At 41.6% G+C, this 23,663-nt stretch overlaps 1 protein-coding gene and 1 long non-coding RNA gene across 8 annotated transcripts in view; one reads left to right on the plus strand and one right to left on the minus strand.

Moving 5' to 3' along the window:
• Positions 1-348: 348 nt before the first annotated feature.
• Positions 349-1,901, minus strand: LOC146761728 (uncharacterized). The gene is made up of 2 exons (XR_014942488.1): positions 1,771-1,901; positions 349-1,199 (listed from the first exon to the last, which is right to left on the minus strand). It is a non-coding gene; the product is annotated as an uncharacterized LOC146761728 (long non-coding RNA).
• The window catches only part of RUNX1T1 (RUNX1 partner transcriptional co-repressor 1), a 108,108-nt gene continuing 85,924 nt past the window's right edge, over positions 1,480-23,663 (plus strand). For 2 of the 7 annotated variants that reach the window (XM_015855918.3, XM_085537219.1), the window contains exons 1-2: positions 1,490-2,370; positions 20,603-20,775. In XM_015855918.3, the coding sequence (XP_015711404.1) occupies positions 20,688-20,775 (88 nt within the window). In that variant the 5' untranslated portion in view covers positions 1,490-2,370; positions 20,603-20,687. Of the gene's footprint in view, positions 2,371-5,155; positions 5,309-20,602; positions 20,776-23,663 lie in introns of those variants that run through there. The other 5 variants (XM_015855920.3, XM_085537223.1, XM_085537225.1 and 2 more) reach the window with 4 other exon arrangements.

The raw sequence follows: 23,663 nt of genomic DNA on the forward strand, positions 1-23,663 counted from the left end.
TCAGTTTTCAGACTTGGCTTCTGGTCCTCGACCCTTCAGCACAATGTGCTCTGTGTCCTTCGACAATCCTTACTTGCTGTTCAACTCTCCATACAAAATGTGGATGAAACTATCGCGTCACACAGATTTCCAAGCTCAACCAAAGTCTCTGGGTCTGCATCAGACAAAGGAAGTACTGGAAATTTGCTGGTTTTAGATTATTTTTAAAACACTTTTTAAAAACGGGCCAATAATTTTGGCCTCAGAATGGACCTCTGTAAAGCAGATAGCTTTTAAATTAGAAATCAATGCCTGGCTTGTGGCTTCCCACCAGTTGTGTAAATTGAAATCACTGCAGAACAAAACATGTCCTGATGTAATTGCTTCATTGAGCCGAATTCACTTCCAGGTAAACTTGACCTCTTAGTATGCTATGCCAGTCTGCTCATTAAAGCCCCGTGTACCTAAATATCTGTAGGAGAGATAGATTTAACCAGATCCTAAAGCATGTTTTAAATGTATTTTCAAAACCAACCAAATTTTCAAAGCCTGGCACAGGGGCGGATAAATGATGCTCATAAATGCCCTTTCCAGAAATGTGCATGCGCCTGTTGTGAGCACATGGAAAGCTCCTTTCCATTCAATACATCTATTTCAGTGCCTAAAATCAGGCACTTGCAAGTTTGCAAAAGCAGGCCCATAGCACGTGTGTGTGTGCATACAGTGATAAACAATGCCGGCTGATGAGAAGTTCTGCTACACACTAGCGCTTTTAGTTAACATTTGCCATTAAAAAACAAAACCAACAACAACAAAAAGCCCTTAGCTAAATGCCCAGACAGCTCTGAGAGCTCCAATCACCAGTCTGAAACCAAGCAAAAACACATTTTTTTTCCTCACTCTATGAAGTCGATGTCTATTTTTTCATGGAGGTGCCTTCTTTGTGTAGCGTCAACATGACAACAGAAGTAGCGCTTCACCGTAGGTTGCATCACTGACAATGACATTCTCTGAGAAATGTGGAAGGGAATGACTGATGAATTGGAAAATGTATGGATGCCTCCTGAAATGATTAGGGAACGAAGCGTGGAGCAAATGGTGACACACTCCTATTAATTGTAGCTGATAGTAATTAATTTCCACTGCAGTCGCGATCGTGTTTCTGCTTTTGGAAGAATCCAGAATCCCCTTCCAGGAAAGTGTGAAATTGCATCTGGGTTCTGCAAGCCATGAAAGACGTACATTTCATTAAAAAAAGGAAAAAAAAGAAAAAAAAAAAAGAAAGAAAGAAAGAAAAAAAAAAGAAAGGGAGGCCTTCCACAATACTGTACTTTATAAAGAACGAAATACAAAGGGAAAAAGAAAATGATAATTGTTTTCTCTAAGGCTATTATCTAATGCGAAAGCAAACAGTCTGACTGGAAATCAGCTAACAGAAGGGGATTAGAGAGTAGATCTGAGAGTGGCTTGATTTCTAGCACTGCTGTCTCTTCACACAGTGATGAGACACAGGCAGAGCAGCCAGGAGCTCTCCAGATGGCCAGGGAAAGTGTTTGTCTTGGGTTACTGCAGGGCAGTCTGGACTCTTAAAGCCGGGGAGGCATCATTAGGGAGCAAGTTAGATGTCCACCCGGTAAAAGCGAGCAAGGGAAAGAAAGAGCAGGCGGGCTGCCCGAGAGGGACCGCGCTCGCCTATTGTTAACATCTACTTGACCCCCACTAACCCCCTCACGACACAGATGTCTCCTACCTCTATCACCTCCCACTGCTTTAAGCCCTCCCCCCCTGCACCTGGGTAGCGGGGCCGGGCCGGCTGCCGGCAGTATGCTGCCTGCCTCGCGAGGTGTCTGCTAGCGGGGAGCCGGGCGGAGCGGGGCGCGGAGCGGAGAGCGGCGGAACGGAGTGCGGAGCGACGCGGCACAGCACAGCACAGCGCGGCCCGGCGATGCGTCGGCTGCACGGGGACAGGCGCAGCCCCCGCCACTGACAGCGGCCGCTCCCTGCGCTCCGCATCACGTCTGGCTGCGGCGAGGAGAAGGAGCTGGGCATTCGCTATCTCGGCTTGGAGACTTTATTTTTGCTTCTCGTCCTTTCCCTTGGAACCGGGAGGTTCCTCTCTCGAGCTGATCCTCCTTTAAAAAAAAAAAAAAAGAGAGAGAGAGAGGAGGAGGGGGAAAGGAGCAGCTGGAGTTTCTCCTCAGCTCGTTTTGACTTTTGTGGACGTGGATCATCTGGACTGGGAAGGGAAGCCGCGCCGCGCTGCTCTCCCCGCTCCCACCCCCGCGCCCCTCCAGCAGCCTGGGCTGCCGGCGCTCCCCCAAGCAGGACGGGAACTTTTATTTGCAGCTCGCAGCCCGTGGCGAATGGTGGGAATCTCCGGTCCTCTGCAGTGTGAGTACGGGCGCGGGGCCGCGGCGCGGGGGTGCGGGCCCTTCTTTTCTCTTTCCCCCTCTCCTTCTCGCTGAGGCTCCGCGGCTGGAACTAACCCGGGGCTGCGGCCGTGCCCGGGTGCATGCAGCTCCTCCACCGCTGTCCCCGCTCACCGGCTCGGCCCCGGATCTCTCAAAAGCCCAGGACCCGAAGCACCCAGTTTGTGTAGAAAGCAGCCCTCCGAAGCTCCTAGCGTAGGGTTTCTGTCTCCATTTAGGACTCGATTAGTTGTTTTTGGTTTTTATCTTCCTTTTTTCCCTGCCCTCTTGCCAGATCCCAGACCTTGCCAATGTGAAGTGGAGTGCCTGAAATATTTCTGGTGGGATTTTGTTGTTGTTCCGTTACAATCATCGGATTATGTAGCACTGGCAACACCACTTCAGGCTGTTTTGCGAGAAATATTTCAGGCTGTGCACATCGTCTTCCATTGTACCGAGGTTTCGTATCTCGCTCCCTGAAACGAGAGGGCAGCGTTAGGGAGTGCGTATCTCAAACTGCAGTAGGATGTGATCGTGTCACCTCGCCGAGCTGGACCAGGGAGATCGGTTCCATACATTAGCGAAGCACCACGATACGGGAGGCTGAGGGATGAAAACCACACGCCAGTCTGTGCAAACGAGCGTTGCACTTTGGGCCACTTTGAGTCCTTTTGTTAGTGTCAAAGTTGGAAGATGGGGAGAAAATCGGACACGGGGGAGGAAAGCACTCGCGGGCCTCACTGGGCACCCCCAGCACGTGAATTCTGTTAAATTCTGTGCCCAGAAATAATCAGTGTTGTCCCTGCTCTCTGCTCCCCTAAACGTTAGAGAGAAACTGAAAGTAACTCATGGGCGCAGCTCTGGGATCGCACGCAGCAGAGCTGAGGGGTCGCTCCCTGGGGTGCGGGAGGGCGAAGGCATGCGGCCCCATCGTCCCAATAGCCGCCCGGTCTCCCTCTCAGCCGTCGGTCCCAGAGCGGCTGCGAGCTTCTAAGTCGGGAGGAGACAGATTTTGGAGGCTTCAGGGTGCGGGCTGCATCCCCCTCTTGTTCATCCCTGCGGTGCGGGCTGCGATCCTCTGAGCCCCAGGTAGCGATCCTGCCTTACGGAGCAGCCCAGGTTTGGCACTACCCGGCTCAGCAGGATGCCGCTGACGGGCGTAGGGTGATAGAAATGGGGAGAAGAGAGGGGTATACCTCCTAAAAGCAGCCTGCGTGCACGGCTGTGGGTGTACAGCGAGAGCCAAACGCCTGGCTGTGGGCATACCCTCGTGTAACTGAAGGATGCCTTCTGAGTCTCGGTATGTAACAGCCGAGGGGCTGCTCCAGCGAATATACGTATGCTTAATGTAACTCTGACCCCTTTAACTTTTAACATCGCTTCCCCTAATTAATCTGTTCAGGCCCCAGACTTAAATGGCTGTCCGCAGCTGCTGCAAATTGATTTATCCCCTGATGGTGGTCCGACTTGCTGACCAAAGCAGGATTTTTTTTTTTTTCTCCCTACCCATTTTTGGTCTGCTAATCTGTTTTGACTTATTTTCTCCTTCAAGCAATAGTCGCATGCTTTTTGAAGGACTCAGAAAATATTTTCTTTTGACATGTAGCTAGAAACATAATTATTGTATCTGTAAACACAATATGTTAAGGCTAAGGGTGATTATAATTTATTTAATTATACCCCCATAGCCTCACATTTCCTCTGTTTCTGCATCCTGACGGATGCAATGGGAAGTTTAAATGAGTAACTTTGTTAAGCGCAGTTTGAGGCAAGATGTGAGAGATGCTTTTAGATTCGAGTTCTGTTGTGCATGTCTTCTGCTCTGCTTTTCTCTGAGCAGTTTGAGTGAAGCTGGGTGGTGAGAGGACTGAAACTGATTTCTGATGGCTGTTAAAGCTGATGCTTGACCTTTCCATGGGAAGTCTGAAAACCTCATGCCGTTTATTCTGGGCTGATTTCCTTAGGAAATCCAATACGAGTAGGGAACTTCCTTCAGCCTGGCTGAATGCTAGGAAAGTTTCCGTCTTGTTTATTCGGTCTGGCTTTAGCATGAGGCATGTTTCTGGGGCTCCCCATCAATAGAAATAATACTAGGAAAAAGATCTAAGCATGGCATGTTCCTAACGGTTCAGTGTATGGAAACACAAAGTTGGCAAAGGCTTCATTAGTTGTGAGACGAGCTGCAGACTCCCTGTCAAAGCTTTCAGTGAAGAAGTAGTGCTGTGTTTGGGAACTGACAACTTTCTGAAGGTTAGTTTTACCAGATCTGAACCTGGTGGTAGAATTGCTACCTTCAGTTCCTGCATCTTTTTTCCTTTCCATCATGGAAAACTCAAATCATGCAACAGCGTGAAGGAAAACCCAGTCCCCATCAAGAGCCAGCACCCCAAACCTTGCTGACACTGAGCTGAAGCCAGGCTGGGTGTGAGGGAGGTGGTGGGACTCAGCGAGCTGTTCTGGGGCCGGTGGGAGCGGGCCGGAGGAGACAAGAACCATTCTGTTTGTAATGGAATGCAGACAGCAGCGTTAGGTCACTGCTTCCTGGCAACTGCTGCACGAGTTGTTTTCCTTCAAAGGCTTTGAGCTTTTAAATAGTTTCCAAAATCTTTTCAAGTAAAACATTGCCTTCTACCATTTCTGACCACCTTAACGTTAACTCATTTCTTGCCTAAATAATGGACCAGTAAAACATCACACGGAGTCTCATCTGTATACACTTAACACTCTGTATGCCTGCGTGCACGTGGAGTTCTGTGCCAGAAGTATTGTTTATAGAATAAAGGGGAGAAAAACAGCTCCACCTGGAGTGCTGGCCAGTGGCTAGTCAGCTCAGGACGTTCTTCCCTGTCAAATCCTGTTTCTCACTTCTCTGAAATGAACTTCAGCTGACAGGCGTTGAATGCGGAGCTCGCTCCATTGAGGTACTGTGCAGCCTGCAAGCCCCTCATCGCAGGCACTTGGGGTGAAATAGGCATCTGCGGTATTTGCATTGGGGGTGATGGGAGAAAGGGCTTGCAATTGTCATTTCCATCTTTGAAATCCACTTGCCACAGTCCATTACTGTTAAATCTTTAGCTAATTGAATAAGGATATTAGTATATTGCTGTTGCATGAGCTTCAGATTTGTTAGGCTGAGGGGGAGACCTTGGTCTTTGTTCTGTAGCAACTTAAGTTGTCATGCAGAGATCAAGAAGCCTCATCAGCTGAAATGAAACGTGAACTTGGTGTTGTGAAGAGGTTATTTCTCATGGTCTGGCTGGAAAACCACAGAAAGAAATTATTTTAAATCAGAATAAATTAAAAACCTTGGATCTATTTAGCTAGTAGCAGCCTGCTCTTTTTCATACAGCCTTTAATAGCAACCTAGAATATTTATAAGAGTTTAAACTGACACTGAATTTAGCATAAGGACCGAGAGTAAATTCTTAAAATATTGGCTTCCAGATTTCATTTTCTTCACCTTCTTTCACATTAAGTATCTAAAAAAAAAAGTTAGTTTAAAAACTGGAGTTTCAATGTGAAAGGTTTTGTTTCTCTACAGTAAATGTTACTTTCCAAAGAACCGCTTCAAAATTGCTGTTATTTTCTTCTTGTTTACTATAAACCTGATTAGCTTAATATATGGAAGCATAAATACATCAGGAAGTACTATACTGTGTGGTTTTGTGGGTAAAGAAAAACGATCAGCAGATGTAAGATCGAAGTCAAAATATCCTGCCTTTCAAAAGGCTTTTTATTTCCCTTCAAAATAATTTCATCTGAAAGACACTGACTTCCATCTTCATTTTTCCCCCCCCTGCCATTGATATGGAAGTTTCCAAATATCGTTTAGAGAACAGTGGACGTTTTATTAAAGTAAACATTAGTTCAGTATAATGGAGGTAATTGTAAGTGATAAGAGCAGAGCAGGTTATCTGTGTGTTGTTTAAACAGAAGGAGCTATTTTGCACCATTTCCAGTAGCCATCTGTAGAGGAGAAGGGTTTGCACCTGTCTGTCCACACTAATTATAGATTAGGTCCAAAGAAATGAAATTCGAGTAGGCTTTCTCTTAATGAAATCCATAGTGATTTTATTGTAAATGTGTTTTGTGTACAGACGGTGATGGTTGGGCTGTGAGTAAAATAAATTGCTGTATGGCTGCCATGTACCTGAGGTTGTAAAGCAGGATACTGCTGCATTAACAAAGGTGCTGAATAAAAACACACTGCTCCATTTATGTCCCAGGCTTCAGTTGTAGATTTAGTTCAGTTTAGCCGAAAGGGTTCACTTCAAGCACAGTCTTTCAGGGGTACATTTCAGGGTCGACTTCTCAGTTACCATCATTTTCATGTCAATATGCTGGCACATAGGTGGTCCTTTGGCTGAAATATATGGGGTAGGGACATGGTTTCACGTGCATGTTGAGTGTATCAGAAATACTTTGCTCTGGTTTAATATTGTATTGCTAAAATAAAGTGGAAAGAGTGGGAAATGCCTTCTGCAGTAAAAGGTCACATGAATTTCTACCACATCTGTTTATAGTAATTATGAACATAATTAACATAAGAATTACAAGTGAAGTAATGACAAGCTGAGCTATGAGATATTGTGCCATAATGGTCATATGTTGGAATTCTCACATTATAACACACTAGAATTCACATATTCAATGAAAGAAAGAAAATGTTAGATTTTTATCTATTTTAATGCTTCAAAACTTATCTGCCTGGGGCAGATGGACTTTACGCTTTATAGGAAGGTAACCCATGATTAAGAGAGAGTCAGTTGAAATTAAGATTTCTAGCCTGCAGCTTGGACTTTGAGACAGCTGTGCTTATGGAACGCCACTTCTGTTACACATTTGTAGTCTGATTGTATTTATTTTATTACCACACATTGCTTTATTTTTAAACGTGAGTGTTTTTGCAGCAAAGTGTTTACATTAGAAAGGATCCTGGAGTAGCTTTTTTTTAGAGAATTGTGACTGGAGTAGTAAAACTGCTTGGTTGGATGGCCAGCACAGATATAGGATGTGCATTTTGGCTCTGGCAGATGAGAATCTGATGGATCCTAAATTAGTTCATTGCATATTATATACGTATATCTCAAAGAAAAAAAAAATCCCTTACATCTTAAGAACAAATAGAACTATTAGTGCACAATATTTTGAAAGAACATAAGCATACAGAAAGGTCTGTGGTACCTTCCAGGCTGAATTAATTTAAGTCACTTTTCTTTGGAAATGCATAGAGCATACGATTAAGTGTGAGGGTTAGGGTTTCTCATGAGTTGACTAACTCCTGTAATGTGACCTGTCTGATTACCTCTAAATATGGTTGTCACACAACTGACAACTGGAGGAAGTTGTGCAAAAAGTGGCCCTTCGGTAGGGTAAAAATACTGGCTGAGGAATGCGCACAGTAAATTTGACATGTAAAAAGTCAGTTTACCTTAAATGGAAAATTAAATTCCTGATAAGAAAATTTGCCAAATTGCTGTCTTTCTAATGCTAAATACATAGAGTGGTTTATGAAGAATACAAAAAAATTACCTTGCGCTATGTCTCAGCGATACCAAGAGGTTTTCACATTATTGGATTAGTGGAGGATTTGTGACAGACCCCTTTTTATCTGACATTCATTGCAGTGACATGATTTTCACACACACGCCCTTCCCCCACTTAGGTTCTGCTTTTCACATTGTATTATGTGTCAAATTCCCTTTATTTCTTTTCTTGTGGAAAAACTGCTATCTTGGCCGAGTGATTTGGGAAGGGGTTCAGTGCTGAACAATGCTTGTTTCACTCCAGCGTGCTGTCATTGTCCTCATCCCAGCCGTCGCGTTACTTCTCTACAGACGTGTGAGGGAGACACATTCCCTTAAGAGATAAATGCTGGTTCCTAGGGAGGAACATTTGAAAAGTACAGAGTGAATTGAGCAACCAGCAGTCTTTGTGCAGGGATGCTGTTGGCTGGCTCTGCCCTCAGCAGCAGTCTGGGCTTTGCAGGTTTTGCTTTCTTCCCTCCCAGTATCTCACAATAAGTTTTGATGAATCCTGTTAATATGAACTGAGCACTTGTTTTCTTGATATCTGAAGTGCTGGGTGAAGGGCCTGCTCTGGTTTTATTGTTCCATCTCTGGTGGATGATGTTGACCTGTAGTCAGGCATACTTGCTGTGTGGCACTGGGGCACTTGGCTGTGGCAAGGCTGAGCTGTGGCTTGTCCTAGTTGCTTGGCCAATGCAAGGTTGAGCATCTCGGTGCTTGTGATAGGATGCATCCTCTGACTGGATCCTAGGCTGGAGGAGATCATGGGAACATTTTCTTGGTGCGGATGGAGGTGACGTCAGGTATTGGTCCCAGGGGTCAGTGCCACGTTCTGGAAAGGTGCTTGTTGTAGGACAGTAGGAGGGCAGCAGGGCCAACTGCCAGCCTGAAGAGAGGGGGAAAGGAGCTGGAGAACCCACTGTCACTTCACCTCAGCCCACTATGCCTCCCACTCCATCTGAGCTACATAGCCCCCGCCCTTCAGGATAATCTGTGATGTGTGTGTGCTGGGTGTGCGCAAAGGCCACACCGCCCACTGCCCACCTCCCTCCCACTGCCAGAAAGTGATGTGTGGGGAACCTCCGTCTGTGCTGAAGCCCATCGATTGGATTGTTCCCCCCTTCTTTTCCTCTGGATGCAGATAGCGGGTGGTTTTTCAGTTCTGTCCAGATTACAGTGACTCAAAGTGTGTGCATGCACATTCTTCTAACAAATGGCTTCATCAGCAATTATTTCTTAAAGAAACATTCAGCAATTACCTTTAAAATATATCCAAGAAGCCTGAAATACTGCCGTTTTGCTTTGTCAAGTGTTTGCACAGATAGATATATAGCTATGATGCAGTAACTAAAAGCCTAATTAAAATTTGTTTAAAGCCAGGGGGGCATGTATTCTTGTTGACAGCAGCAGATCGATAGGGTAAGACAATAGAGCCCCATTATTTTACTTCCATTGACTGAACATATTGACATTTCGGGTTTGCGATTGCCTCAGTGAGCATGATGAGACACTGAAATTCACAAACCAACTGTCTGGAGTGGCACATATATTACTGTATGTCATTTCTGCCTTCAGGTTACCTTATCACTGAAGCAGAATGGTAATGGATGGCAGCAGAACACTTCAGAGGGGTTAGGGCTCCATCAGTTAAGAAGCTGACACGTAGCAGGTTTCAGGAGTATCTTTAATTACACCTAGAATTATGTACAAGGGAAGATGGTACTTGTTACCTGCTGTCGCACTTCAGAGTTTACAGACTCGGCAGCAGACAGGATAACAAGGCACTTAAGTTTCATATTTTATGTACATGACTTGATACCTTAACCTTTCTCAAGAAGAGCACTAGGACTGCCAATAGTGTTGCTTGTGTGTTTGCCAATGGCACTGTCTCGACCCTGCCTTGATGCTCCAGTTCCAAAGTGCCTGCTAGACCTTCTCCGATTCTGAAGATTGCACAAGGAAGCAAAGAACAACTTTAATGTAAATAGATCAACTTTGGCCTTCTCAACATGCTTTCGTGACAGTGCTTGGGTGATTCAATACAGGAACAATAGTGCAGAATGATAGATACGCATTTTTATTTAGTATAAAGGAAAATATGCAGTCATCCATACGTACGCACCAATTGCATAAATTAATTTATACGTTAACATATAAACACATATAAAAAGAAGACCCAGTGGTTGCAGAACACAGGACACGTCTTATTATATCAAAGTCTTTCAGATGTTCTTTAAAATCTAGCTGACTGCAGAATGAAACCCATCAGGGTTAGGCAGAGATAGATTGAAATTAATTTAAGGCAGACAAAAAGCTAATACGAAAGAGCCACTGGTGATTTAACTCATTTTTAACAGTAACTGTAATGAAAATATAAAATGTATTCTGAGCGTGCCATCTACTCAACAATTGTTGCCATCAAGTGGACTGCTGATGCCCTTTAAGATGGTAAAAAGAAAACTGGTCCTTTATACCATTTTCATGAAAATGTTAGGTTTCTGTTTGATCAGCAGGTGCTGTTGAGATGAAAGCCATGTGTAAATTTTCAGAAGGCCAAAAGTGTCAATTCAGAAAAGGAAAGTGATAAGAGAAAATGCAATCAGTTTTCCTGTTTTCAATTTGTGCAGGATTTGAAGAGCTGTTTTGTTAAACTGCTACATCTGCTCCAATATGAATATTGAACTACTTTCACTAAAAATAACACCCTATAATTTGGAAGCCATTGCAATCTTTTGTTAATGCAAGTGGGTTATTAAAAAAAAAAAAAAAAAAATCTATTCTGAAAAATCTCCTGCCTAATGTGCATTTTTGCTTATCGGCACTTTTATCTTCAGCAGATAAAATAGCATTATGCAATTAGGGCCATATCTGTTTGGACTATAAAAATGGCACCGGATAGCTGAATGTCACTGTATTGGCTAAAGGATTTAACGTGTACATTTTAAATGATTTCATTAATAAACTACAATTGTATCTTAAAATGATGAGTGACTGCTTCCTCACACCATAAATCTTCCCCTAACCATACAGCTTCACCTACCTCTGAGTACCTTGCTGAAAGTAAGGGAAGTTCAGAGCATGGCAGAGCTTTCTTTGACTTTCTCCTTACTGAACCTGCAAATCTATAGTTAAGGTCCTTAAGAACCTTTTGGTGGGGCTTTTGGTGTGACTTTTTCCATGGCTAAATGAAATTATTAAATTAGGTTTTGAATACCTACATGCAAACATATTTGCTGCTCTTAAGTTGCTAATCCAAGTGGATTTTATAAACCTGGAAAGAGCTGCATTGGTTAAACATAAGTTTTCTATCAAAGGCATCTCCAGGGGAAAACAAAAACAACACGTTATTACTTTTTAATTAAAAATAAAACAGTGTCCTCCTGATGCAATGAAAAGGGGAGTTGCTTGTTAATTTTTTGGATAAGGATTTCAATGAAGAAGTGATAATTAAGTTACATCTATAGAGCCTTATGTATGTAACATCAGTACATGTGCAGAATGAAACAAGAGCTTTTCATTTTCTTCTTTATTTCATATTTAGTGCATTGTAGAGAATTACCTGGCTTGAATATCAGAATGGGATTTAGCTGTTGAATTCTAATCTAAAAGTCAGGAACTCAGTTCCTTGGCAGGTATCTGGATGGGAAGGGGCCTTGCTGATGCTTGTGTTTGGTTTTACAATTGGATTTGTAAGCTATTGACCTTGGGGGATTTTCCTCAAAGTGATCTGCAGATCAAAAATAATTAAAATTCAATAAACTTGAAATTTAAATATAGAATGGATTTTGTGAGAGATCAGTGCTTGCAGGAGGTTGTCTGGAAGTCTGTGGCGTGTCTACTTTGTAGTTTGTATTCTCAAACATAACTGTGTGCGCACACACGTGCATAAATTTATGTTGAATGACAGAGGGATGATTATTTATACAGATTTTATCCCAAACTCTGTGCACTCCTGAAACATAACAAAAAGCCTCCCTCCCCAGAAGAGTGTTTACATCCTATGACAGTCACTAGATTCAAATCTTCTAAACATGAAAGTTGTTTCCTTTCCTCCAAACCTCCTTTCCCCCAACAAAGCTAACCCTGTTAAACCTCACCTTCTGTGGGACGTATACATAGTTATAGACATATGTACGAGAAGTAAATATTACAAAAAAACACGGCCGATCAGAGCAAAATGTCTGTAGCCTTAAATAACTTGTGATATCTGCCAACAGCAGAACCCGCTCTGTGCTGGCCCCACCGCGGCTGACCCGGCAACGTGAGACCCTGGCGGAGCCCCGTGTTAGCGCTAAGTGCCTACGCGGAGCTTTCTGCTAGCGAGTATCGCCAAACAAATGCTCTGCCGTCATGTGCTAAGGGAGATGCTGTCTGCCTGAGGAGTTTTTAAGCCAAGGTGCTTCTTGTTTTGGTTACAGGATTTTTTTTTTTTAATTTTTTTATTTTTTTATTGCAGGGATTGTGGTAGAGTCAGACAGAGATTGTATATAGGTAGGGAGTCTATATCTCAATTTTCTTACCTAAAATTTCCCAGCACATTCATAGAAGTGCTCTGTTCTCACTGCTAGCCTAAAATTCTGAATGCTGTTTTGCTGTTCCCATTCAATAGTTGCTGTATATAACTCCAGTGGTTGTGAGTGGAAATGTGACTATAGAAAGAAATCCTTTCATGCTCGCTTTCATTTTCTGTGATAGGTTTTGGGATACTTCAGAGGAAGAACATCCTAAATATCCAAAATATTTACGAATGCACACAGAGGATTGAAAAGAAGTTCAGCAAAATACTTTTGTTTATCTTTAGTTGTTGGGCATATGTGAGATAAAGTGACTTACTGATGTTCATTTTTTAACTCTGTGTTCTTGATTAAATTTTGTTATCGCAAAAACACAACCGTGTCGAACAGTACTGCACGACAGTAGTATTCCTAAACAGACCTATACTGCCACACGTCAACATGTGGTCTTCATGACATATTTGGTTATTTCTTCAAGCAGGCATTTGAGACATTGCCACTTCTGTTAGTCAAGGCAGGTCGACCGTGGTGCTTATGATAAAGTAACACCCACAGCTCATAGAGGATAACAGATTCCCTTGGAAATTAAGTCGCTGTCTGGAAAGATATAAGACTCCACCTAGTGGAGTGGAATTAATCCGCATGCAGTGGCAGGTAACAATGAATAATAAAATATGCATCATTTGTGAAAAGCCATGTTGAGCCAGGGAGTGAAAAACAGGAATTTTGATGTGCATCTGAGGAGGTGGTTGCGTGACCGCTACAAATTGTACAAAACTGCAGCCACTTTTGTGGCTCTAGGAGGCTTGTGTGTGCCTGCCTTTTTGGATGTTAATATGTAATTTGCATAAATAGTAGTCATTACCACTAGTCATTTTCTTTTGTGATTCATTTTATTTGGATGTCCGTGGACTACGTTTTTTTACATTTCTGAAGGTGACCACACAGGTGGCCACTTAGCTTGGAGTCTAGGTGTCATTTTAAATAGTTTGAGACAAAAAAGAAGCAATCCAACTCTCCAACTTGTCCACTTTTCCCCAGTATTGTTTATCTTCTATAAAATATTTTGTTTTGTGTATTTCCATTCTGGCAGTATCAGGATGCTGGTGCTTTGTGCTGCCATGACAAATCAGGTGGTGTGTTGAGTAAATGTGTGTGGCATCTGGTGGTCCCAAGGTTTAACAGTCTCTCTGATGGAGTGTTAGATTAGCTTGGGGTTTGTACTTGTGCTTTGTGTCGCTATTGTATTAGCTCCGTTGTGTTACTCGGATGAACTATAATGCATTTTAAAGCTTGGAGCCAAGTTACACTTACCATGAACAGTGAAGATACTACACTGAAATCCTCTTTGAAAAATTATCCCGCCTGTTAATCACGTGTTAGCTTAAGGGGAACACTGCCACAGACCAGCTCAGGCCTGGACTGCAAGAGAGCATGAGGCCATTGCCAGAAAATGAGGTGATTAGAATGCAACAAAGGAGACGTACTGATAGTGCTGCAAAAGGATATTTGGGAAGTGCGCTCCAAAGGAGTGCTTTCAGTGACATCCAGGTGAGGTTTGCTGCCAGGGCCATTAAAGCATAGTGGTGCCAGAGAAAGCTGCCAACAAATTTAGGGATAATGGCACCTGCGGGTGTGCTATCAATGGATGGGAGTGCCGGGATGATTTTTTATTTTATTTTAATGGTGACACTGCTGAAAGTATTTAAGAGTAACATTATAGAAAGGGTTTTAGTGAGTGAAGTCAGTGAGTTCTAGGAACCATTAAGCAAAAGCTGTTTCATGACTGTGCTATTTATTATTTTTAAAGCTTGTTGGCAAACCACTTAATGCTGGAAAAGCATGCTGCAACCTGTATTAAAGTGTGCTGAAGATGAGCAAGGAAAACATCAAACTGAACTGTAATAGCAAAGCTTAGTTTCTGGATGTTACATGCATTTCCTGTGCACCATGATAAATTAATGCAACTCCATGGGTTAGCAGAGCTTGTGAGCTTTGGCCTGAAAGCACTGGCATTCACATCTTCAGTGGTGTTTGCACACCCAGTTCTCCTTGAAGATTGGGTGTGCCTTTCGTCTCAACACAAGGTTGGAGATCTGCACCTTCATTGTTCCTGTCTCACCTCTGTGATTTTAGCAGTACTCTGCTGTACTCATTTGGAGGTCAGATTCAGATGTTGTCCTAATGAAATTATCTGATGTAAGGATAAGTGGGCTAGCTCAGGTCTGAATGTAAAGTGAGTCACTGTCTTTGCATTATAAATGATGGAGTTACCTGATGAAGAATTCCATTTAAAGGAGAGAAAAAATCTATTCCTGCTGTAATAATATTCTCAGAGGTTCCTGTTGAGTACATGGGGCCAGATTTCTTCACTTCTGAGTCCCAAGAGCTGTAAAACTGTGTTTAAGCCAGCTGCCTGCTCCAAAACTTTCCAGAGACATGTACAGCTACAGTAAATAACAGCTACAGTAGTTTTAAGAGTGAGTCAATGTATCACTTCCTAGACAGTTTCTGAGATTTATGGGTCCTGTCCTCTTCCCATGAAATGCTTGGGAGGTTTTGAATAATTTCCTTCTTCATTTATTTATTTTTAATTTTATGTATTTATTTTAATGTTTTTTTTTTTTTTTTTTTTTTAGTCCAGGCCAAAATTTCTCCTTATCTTATGGAGCTATTGTTGGCCACTATTGTTTTTATTATCTCTCAGATTCTCTGGGAAGAGAAGGATGGGCAGGACCTCAGTGACAGTGCCAAAGCCCACTGTCAGCAGCCATGCCTGCTCCCCAGGAGGTCACAGGAAGCAGGTGGCTGTATTAATTGTCCTTACTCCCAACTCTTGCCCTTCCTGGAGGCAATTTAGAAGTGGTCAGGAAGTGTCAGGTCTGCTGTGTCTCCCCCCATATTCTCTACCTTGCACATTTGTAATAATTCAAGGTATGTGCCAGGCAAGGGAAGCTGCATAGGAATCTGGTTGGCCTTCCTCAGTTGTGTATCTTGCTGGCTGGAAGGGCTGAGTACCATGTATGTGAGGGTTAGCAGGTGAAATCCAGCAAAATAACTAATAATCCTATTAAAACAATACAACACAACAAAGGGAAGACGTTTCTTTAATGTACAGTGTCTTTTTTTCTTTTGAGTTGTTGATAGAAGTGCTACATAAGAAAACTGCAAAAGATCACAGGTATATGAAGTATTTGTAAAAACTTTGGTCCATTTTTATGTGATGGGTGAAGGATGGGGAAGGAAAACACTTCCTCTGTGCAGGCCGCTCTGTTTTTAGAACACTGTGTTGCATTTGCATGGTCAGTATTCTTAGTTCCGTGCTGGCATTCAGTGCTATGCTTTGGAAGACTAGTTGGGGTCCAGATGCTTCAGATGAGCTGCTGCTTTCCTATTCACTTGATTTTAGCAGCAAACAGGCACAGCATTGCTGAGTGTTTTGCTGCAGGCATTGCTCCCGATGCTGTAAGGCAGGTTTTAAGCTATCAGTAACATTTCTTTAAGTGTCTTTTGGAAAGGATCCACTCACACTGGAAGTTGTGTGAGTTGAATAATAAATATTATGAAAGTTATTTGTCTGCCATATGCATCTGGGAGGAAATGGAGAAGCTTCTGCTCAGGTATACTCTTGCTTTTACCAATACTACTTGCCCAAGTGGGGCGGGCTGCAGGATTCTGTGGCTGGTGAATCATGCTGGTTTCTGAATCACTCTTACAAAATACCAGCCCAAAATACGAACAAATAATGAGCACTTTATGCCTAAACTTATATATTATTTACAGAATGGCAAAAATAGCATTTTAAAGCAGAATATTTGGTAAAGGGTTCATTAAAAAATGGCTTCACAATTCAGCTCTATCAAAGCCATTTTATTATAAAAAATACTCTCATCAGATGGGAGAAGGTATCAGTGTTCCTGTAAGAATACCTGATTTTTATTCAGCTACTTTCTGTGGGCTTACACTCCCTTCTTTTCTGTGCAAGATCAGCTGACAGCAGCAGCAACCAAACTGTGTTTGCAGCTGGGCAATTACAGTAGACCCTAAGATCTGTGACTGTCAGCCATGAACACAGATGCCTTCAAAGTTCTGTTTTCCTTCCATGTGGAAGTCGTTGGCATGGAACAGATGCCTTCATTTTGGAGAAACCAACCTCTGGATATAATTGGTTCTCTCTTCTCTTGTCCTCTAGGGACAGTCTCTCACAGATGAAATTAGATGAGGGGAAGAAAAAGATGCAGGCACACACATACTCACACATGACATGAAGAAAGAGTTTGCAGGGTCTCTGTTTTGTCACGTGGAACTGTTTTGCAGCTGCAAGATTCATCTCTAATTCTTAGCACTCTACACATGTAAAGCATGCTGTCCAAAAAGCATGCAATTTAAACTCATATCTGGCCCAAGTTTATTATTAATTGAGGCATGCTTGTTCAGAAACAGGACCAGCATGTCCAATTCATATTAATTTAGAGTTAAATGTTGAATCCTGCACTATTGATAGATGCTGCAGCCCCAGAAATTCAAAGTTAAATGGAAGAGTAGACAATACAGTTCAAAAACAATCCAAACTTCTGTTGCAGTGGAAGAATCAAAGTGTTTTCATCAGCTGGTTTATTAGTTGTTAACATAGAAGGAAAAAATACATATGCAGTAAGTAGTTTGTTTCAAATGCCATCAAGCATGCAGGCATTCCATTGAGAAAAATGCGTTTACAGGAATTAGCCCAATGAACACCCATGATTTTCTTGCATTTTAATGTGAGAGTTCAGTCTGAGCACCAAGTGTAAAATTTGTTTGATGAGGAGGGTGAGGTAGGAGCATGGTGTTTTGAAGAGGCTGAGCCCTTGCGGCAGTGTGAGCTCTGCTGGTAGCGTGTTTGTGACCTGAATCTTGAACTTGATATTCCTATTGCATGTCAATTTCCATATTTTTCTTTGCTACTGCTTTAGTAAAAGTGGGAAGATTTAGGTTGGATGTCAAGGGGAATTTCTTTACCAAGAGCCGGAACAGGCTGCCCAGAGAGGCTGTGGATGCCCCACCCCTCCCTGGAGGTGTTCAAGGCCAGGTTGAATGGGGCCCTGGGCAGCCTGGTCTGGTATTAAATGTGGAGGCTGGTGGCCCTGCCTGTGGGGGGTGGGGGGAGTGGGCTGGGGTGGGAGGTGGGGGGGGATTGGTGATTCATGATCCTTGAGGTCCCTTCCAATCCGAACCATTCTGTGATTCTATTTCCATCTCTGACTTTTGAGCAGGAAAGTCACTAGCAATGAAAATGGGTAGTCCTGGTCTGTCTTGCTTGGTAAAATGCAAGCTGTGTTTAATAGTTTTGATATAATACATAGCTGGAGCGCGTTGTGTTCTTTTTTTCTGACACCAAGATCTGTATGTGTGGAAGGCATTCATTAGAATTTCCAGTAGTTAGGAGGAGGCCTGGAGTAGACTGAACATTTTGAACAGATGACACTTTCAGGTTTTATAATGGAGTGGGGAAGTTCTTTCTTACAGGACTCCAGCTCCAATCTGCAGAGCTTGAGCACAATAATATGCTTTTTGCATTGCAGTTCTGAAGAACCACATATTAAGGGAAAAAATTAACCAGAGAAGAGCTTAGGTGATGAAGAGATTTCTGGCAGTAACTAAGAAGTGCAATAGTAGTTGATTTCTTTTGAGGCTGATTCTGATATTTGTAGTCTTTACATCCTATTAATTCCTTGAAAGATAAGCTGATACAAGAATGATCTGCCAGGGCCAATGGCTCTTCTTAAAAACTTGGCTCAGGTTATATCACCCCCTCTCTATATATAAGATAAAAGCACTGTGAATATGAGGTTAACTGAATTCAAATAGAAGTCTCTCTCGAGTTATTGCATTCCTTAGAAAATAAATACATTTCTCATATGGTTGAGATTGATCAAAAAAGTATTCTGTATTCCAGTGATTACATTCCCATCTGTGATTAAGGTTTTCTGTCTGCATCTGGTTTTCACATTATATTTCTGTAACAAGAATCCTTTATATGGCAGAGTTCACTCTCTGTATTTTCTATTAGCTGCAGCTTGAACTACTGCATGGATCGCAGATTTACACATGTGGTTTTCATTACTTCATACCATTGAGAAAAAGTAATATTTGTTTGGGAAAGTATGTTTTTCAAAATTTCCATGGTAATACAACATGTTGATCCTTTTTTATAACACTCTTGTAAGACTACAAATTGTTTGAGGCATTCTACTTTCAGTGAAGTTCAGACTTTAGATGATTTTGCATGTACATTCCAGAGACAACAACTGTTTACAAATCGGGAAGCAAAAATGCGTTATAAAAGGCAGATTACTGTGGAATGGGTATAACAGAATGCATCCATCACTTTAGAAAATGTGGTACGTAGAGAAAATGAACCTGAGGCTGTAACAAAGGAAGAACAGTAAGTTAAAGTGGTGACTCCATTGTGATGTGGGCCACAGATGGGTACTTTCTTTGATTTTTTTTTTTCTCTTTCATAAGAACTTATTGTGGTACAGTAAGAGATTTAAAAACCTTTGAAGAGAAGCATGCTATTCAGTAGACACAAATAGTGAATTGTTACATGTTACAAAATTTAACATATTTGATCTTAATTATTTCCAGTGGCCAAATTAGTGAAGGTTAACAAAACATGTAATTCTGAATCCAGAATATGATGCTAATTTACTGTTCGACTCTAAACCCGTATTTCAACCAGATTGTGCTATCGTCACTCAGTAGAAAACTTAATGTTTAAATGAGCTCAGTGAAATTAATGGGGCCACTTGGTCAGTGAAGTATTTTTCAGCTTTGCCAGTGGCATGGGTTTATGGCTGTAACATTCAAATCAAACAATAATGGCAGTTTAGGGAACATTGTGTGCATTTGTCTAAGTGTAACGTGTTATCCAGAAGTCTGAAGATTTGAAAAGTACAGAATTCATGATAAGGCACTATGGAAAGGTAATTCTGAATGCCAGCATATGTACATGGTGGCAACTACAGAATTTCCACATGGTAATAATAAGTTTAGGAAAATAATTATTGCACCCAAGTGGGAGAGTCCTAACTCTACTTTGGCGGTTGTTTTCTAGATTTCCAAAGGCAATGGTGTCATTTTGAAAGTCAACAGTTGCCAAATACTGGGTACAGTCCTGAAGTCCCCTTACACCTCTTGAAATAACAGGGATTTGGCTCGGGCCAGGGCTGCACAGAAACATTTGTTTTTTTTCTGTGGGGAAGATTGCCATTCTGAGCATCAGTACAAATGTCATCTTTTGAAAATGCCCTCAGGCGATCCATTTTTTTTGCAGCATAATCTAGTCCAGGAGGCAGTCCGGGCTGGGTTCTTGGGTAGATGCATGCGGCTGTGGCCAGATCCTTCTGCATGCTTAACTGTATGTCCTGAAACACCTAAGTAGTGGATGCAGATTGAAGCATGGACATAACTGCGTGCCTGGCTCTGAAACCTCTCTGCTTTGACATAATTATGAACCCCGGAAAGCATATTAATGTCTTGGAAAAACTGACAGCACTGTCATATGGGCTCATACTAATGACAAAGTATTTGTGTAACCCAAATAAACAGCTCACGTAGGTGTTGGAGTGCGAGAGAAATTGCCTTTTCAGAAGTGGGAGGATGATTTGTAAATACATCAATACCTTTTTGTTCTGTCTTTCTTAAAATGTGTTTGCTATTACGACTTACGAGTTCATATACTGTTGTGTAATTGCAAGGTTTCCATTTTTAGTAACCACGTTCATTTAATAAATTATTCTCTAGGGCTTCTTTTCAACCAGGTAAAGTATATAATATTTTATATCATATTGATGCATTTGAAGCCAATTGTTTTTACAGAATTAGTAAATAGGTGGCATGCAGGCTGCCCTTTATATATTAACAGTCGAAAATGGGCAACTTCTGAAGCAGGCTTTGTCTAAGAATTAATATGGTATCAAAGCACTGCCTTATATTGACTAAGAAAATGTGGGTAGTTGATTTAGAATGATAGCGATTCTGTCTTCTCTCTTTATTTAAAAGACTGCTATTATTATGCAAATGAAGGGGTGTGGTTCTTCAAACTGGCTGTGATATGTGCTTTTTTTTTTCTTTTTCTTTCTTTTTTTTTTTCTTTCTTTTTTTTTTTTTTTTCATTTGTTGTTGTCAATAGAAAAGATTGATCTCTGGGCTGGTGAACATAATATCTGTCCCAGTCAGAAAAGGAAAGAGGAAATTAGCAGAGCGGTTGGTGGAGAATGATATCTGTCAAAAGAAACACTTGGAGAGCACTGAGTTTAGTGATAGGTGACTGCCGGAAAAAAGGGAACTTTGAATTTTGTCAAGGTAAGGAACAGAAACATATTTGATCTTATAATGTGCATACTATTCAGAAGTTATTTGTAATGGCTGTACCTTGCCGTGTAAACTGTAATGTAAGTTGAAATCTTTGCCCTTAGCCTCCGAAGAGTCTGCCTAAGTCAATCAAAGTGTTGCCATCATTTTAATATCACTGAAAGAGTACAGCTCTAGCAATGAAATCCTTCAGTGATGACTTTTCTAGAATTGTTCTTTTCTTGTAAATACATCTACTTGCAGTCTTTAACCATGTTTCCTTTATTTTTGATGCCATAGGTACATTTTATCTGGCATATAAATATTGTTTGACTGGGCTGTAAAAATAATAAAGTTTAGTTTACAGCACTGTGAATTAGAATGGTATTTGCAACCAGGTTAAGGGACAGTTGTAATCATGTTGGCCAAATGGCTGTCTTTATAATTTAGAGGAACCCTCTGGTGAACTCATTGCATTGGGAATCTGTGTTAAATTTGATTCAGGAAATATTGGGGGTGAATATTCCAGTTCCTTGCATGCAAAAGTTTTTACTGTAGTTGAGAAGTAAATCTGTGGTGGCAGAATGACTTTTCTACTTAACTTATGACTGTCATTCCTGTCTTTACTGAAACTGCATTTTTTCTCCTAAAATGGTGTCTGGATAGCAAGAAAGTACTGAACTGAGTCTAAGTGCTTTCCAACACTCTTGATACTGTCTTTTTTTAGTGTTGGACTGTTTTGCCTCTGACATAACTTTGATGGAGTATGATATCAAAATAAAGTGAACAAGCAGTCTGAGTATTGTGGGCTGTGCTCTGGTTTATTTTGAAGGCAGCTGAAGCCTGGTTTTGTGTCCCTAGCCTCTGTATGTGAGACATTGCCTACTCAGGGCCCCACAATACTGTATGGGTGCTGTAATGCAAGGAGATTTGCACGCTGTGGAGGCTTTGTGAGTTTCTGTGGGCGTAATTTAAAAAAAAAAAAACCAACACCTATTAAAAATGAATTGGCATTCTAAATTGAGTTTCTAGCTTGATTTAAAGCAAGTCATTGTATCTCTGTGATCTTCCTGCACACAGGCAGTGTGGAAAAGAAAGCATATTCTTAGCAGACATTTTTCTTGCATTTTTATTTTGTTGATTTCGCAGTGTTTATCTTCTAATTCCCCTCCTTTCTTCTACCTGCAGTCCAGTTTTCAAAGTGCAAGTGTACCTCGTATGGGTGGCTGTTGGTTGATTTCTTCTGCGATATTGGTCTTCATAAAGGATTTCAAAAATAAATAAATGTAAAAGTAAAGATTTCATGCCTCAAGCATGCAGTGCTGGCATACTAATGTGAAGCTTATTGTGGTTTATTGCTGTCAGAGCACGTGCAAGATAATGGAAATTTTCTACAACTTAGGAGACAGACGTGTTTTCTAATACTGATCATTTTTATTAGAAAGAAGGATTGAATATGACTGAAAATCACTTCATCTTTATAAAGCCCAAATGATCTTCTTGTACTACTGAAATATTTGCCAAATGGGAGGGAACAGCATGTTGCCTGTCCTGTTAACCACTGGGCAGGTCAGACTGCCCATATCACCTGGGTGCAGATGCATCTGTACCATCATTACAAAGCTGCTGTATCCTAAACAGTTCCTTCTTGCAGCCCTATCAATCTAGCTTTATAGCAAAACAAGCACATCCTCTCTGTAGCAAAACCTACAGAGTTAACTATAATTTTACCTTAGTGAAAAAGCCGATCCAGAACTGCCTTGCAGCTATTCTGTAGAAAAGACAGCAATTGGTGGTGGTGAGTAATTGATAGATCTTTGGGCACACCCATTTTGAGATATATTTGGAAGGAAGTGGCTGAGTAAGTTACCTAAATCTGGATGTATGTGTTCGTAACACATTCAAGAATTTTAGTCTTAAATGGCCAAGATGCTCCGCACTGAAATTTGGATGACTGACTTGAGAGATGTGCCCAACACTCTTTTGAAATCCATCAAAAAGCTTCTGTTCCATTACCCTAGATAGCTTTGTCCTATATATTATAGCAACTTTCAGCCCAGCTTCGATGGATGGTTTGGCAGACAACACCTTTTCAGATCATGTGATGTAGTTTTCATTAAAAGCAGAAGTAGGTTAGAGATGAGTGTTCTCGCAGCGGTGTTTGAAGTCAATTTAATATGGATATTGCTGTGCCCTAGAAGATTTAACTTACTATTTGAAACAAAAAATGGAATAATGGCAAAGTAGGAGGTGATTGAATCTATAGCTTCCTTGAAGCAATGGCCACTTGTACCAGTCTGCCTATGCTTACGGTGATCCTAACCTTTCTTCTGCTCCTGTAATGTCTTCTTTTCCTTGCTTTTCCTTTGTTAGTCTTTAAATCAATTGTTTGCGTGCTTACGCATCTTGAAGAGTCCAATTGAAGTAATAATTCCCCCTTCTAACATATAACAGATGTAATAGAGTTCTTGGGGACGAGTGCATTACAGACACAGGATTGTCATTACTCGACTCACAATCGGGTCTTCGTCTGTTCATGTGGTGCACACCTGTGGCTGGCTGGCATCGCTCTTGATTGTGTGGTATGAGTGTGAGAGATCTTAATGAAAAACAAAGGCTGGATGACAAGAAGAGACTCCACAATGCATATGGGTTTCTTCACATCTTGTAAGAAAGTGAAATTCTGAAATGAGGGACGGAGCCCAAGCAATTCTACACAGTGAAGAAGGGCCTTGTTTATAGCTGACTTGCAAATGATGGTTTTTTTCTGTAGGTCAGGTTGATTTGGAGTGGTTGAGACTGGTGGCCGTTTTCTTCAGCTTACTTTCTGAGCCAAGAAGAACATACTGGGCAGGGATCCAGCTTTTGAAGTACAAAGAAAATAGCCTACAATCTATATA

Source organism: Coturnix japonica, chromosome 2, assembly GCF_054131305.1.
Source record: "Coturnix japonica strain WE chromosome 2, WE-NBRP24, whole genome shotgun sequence".
In the NCBI taxonomy this organism is placed as follows: Eukaryota; Metazoa; Chordata; class Aves; order Galliformes; family Phasianidae; genus Coturnix; species Coturnix japonica.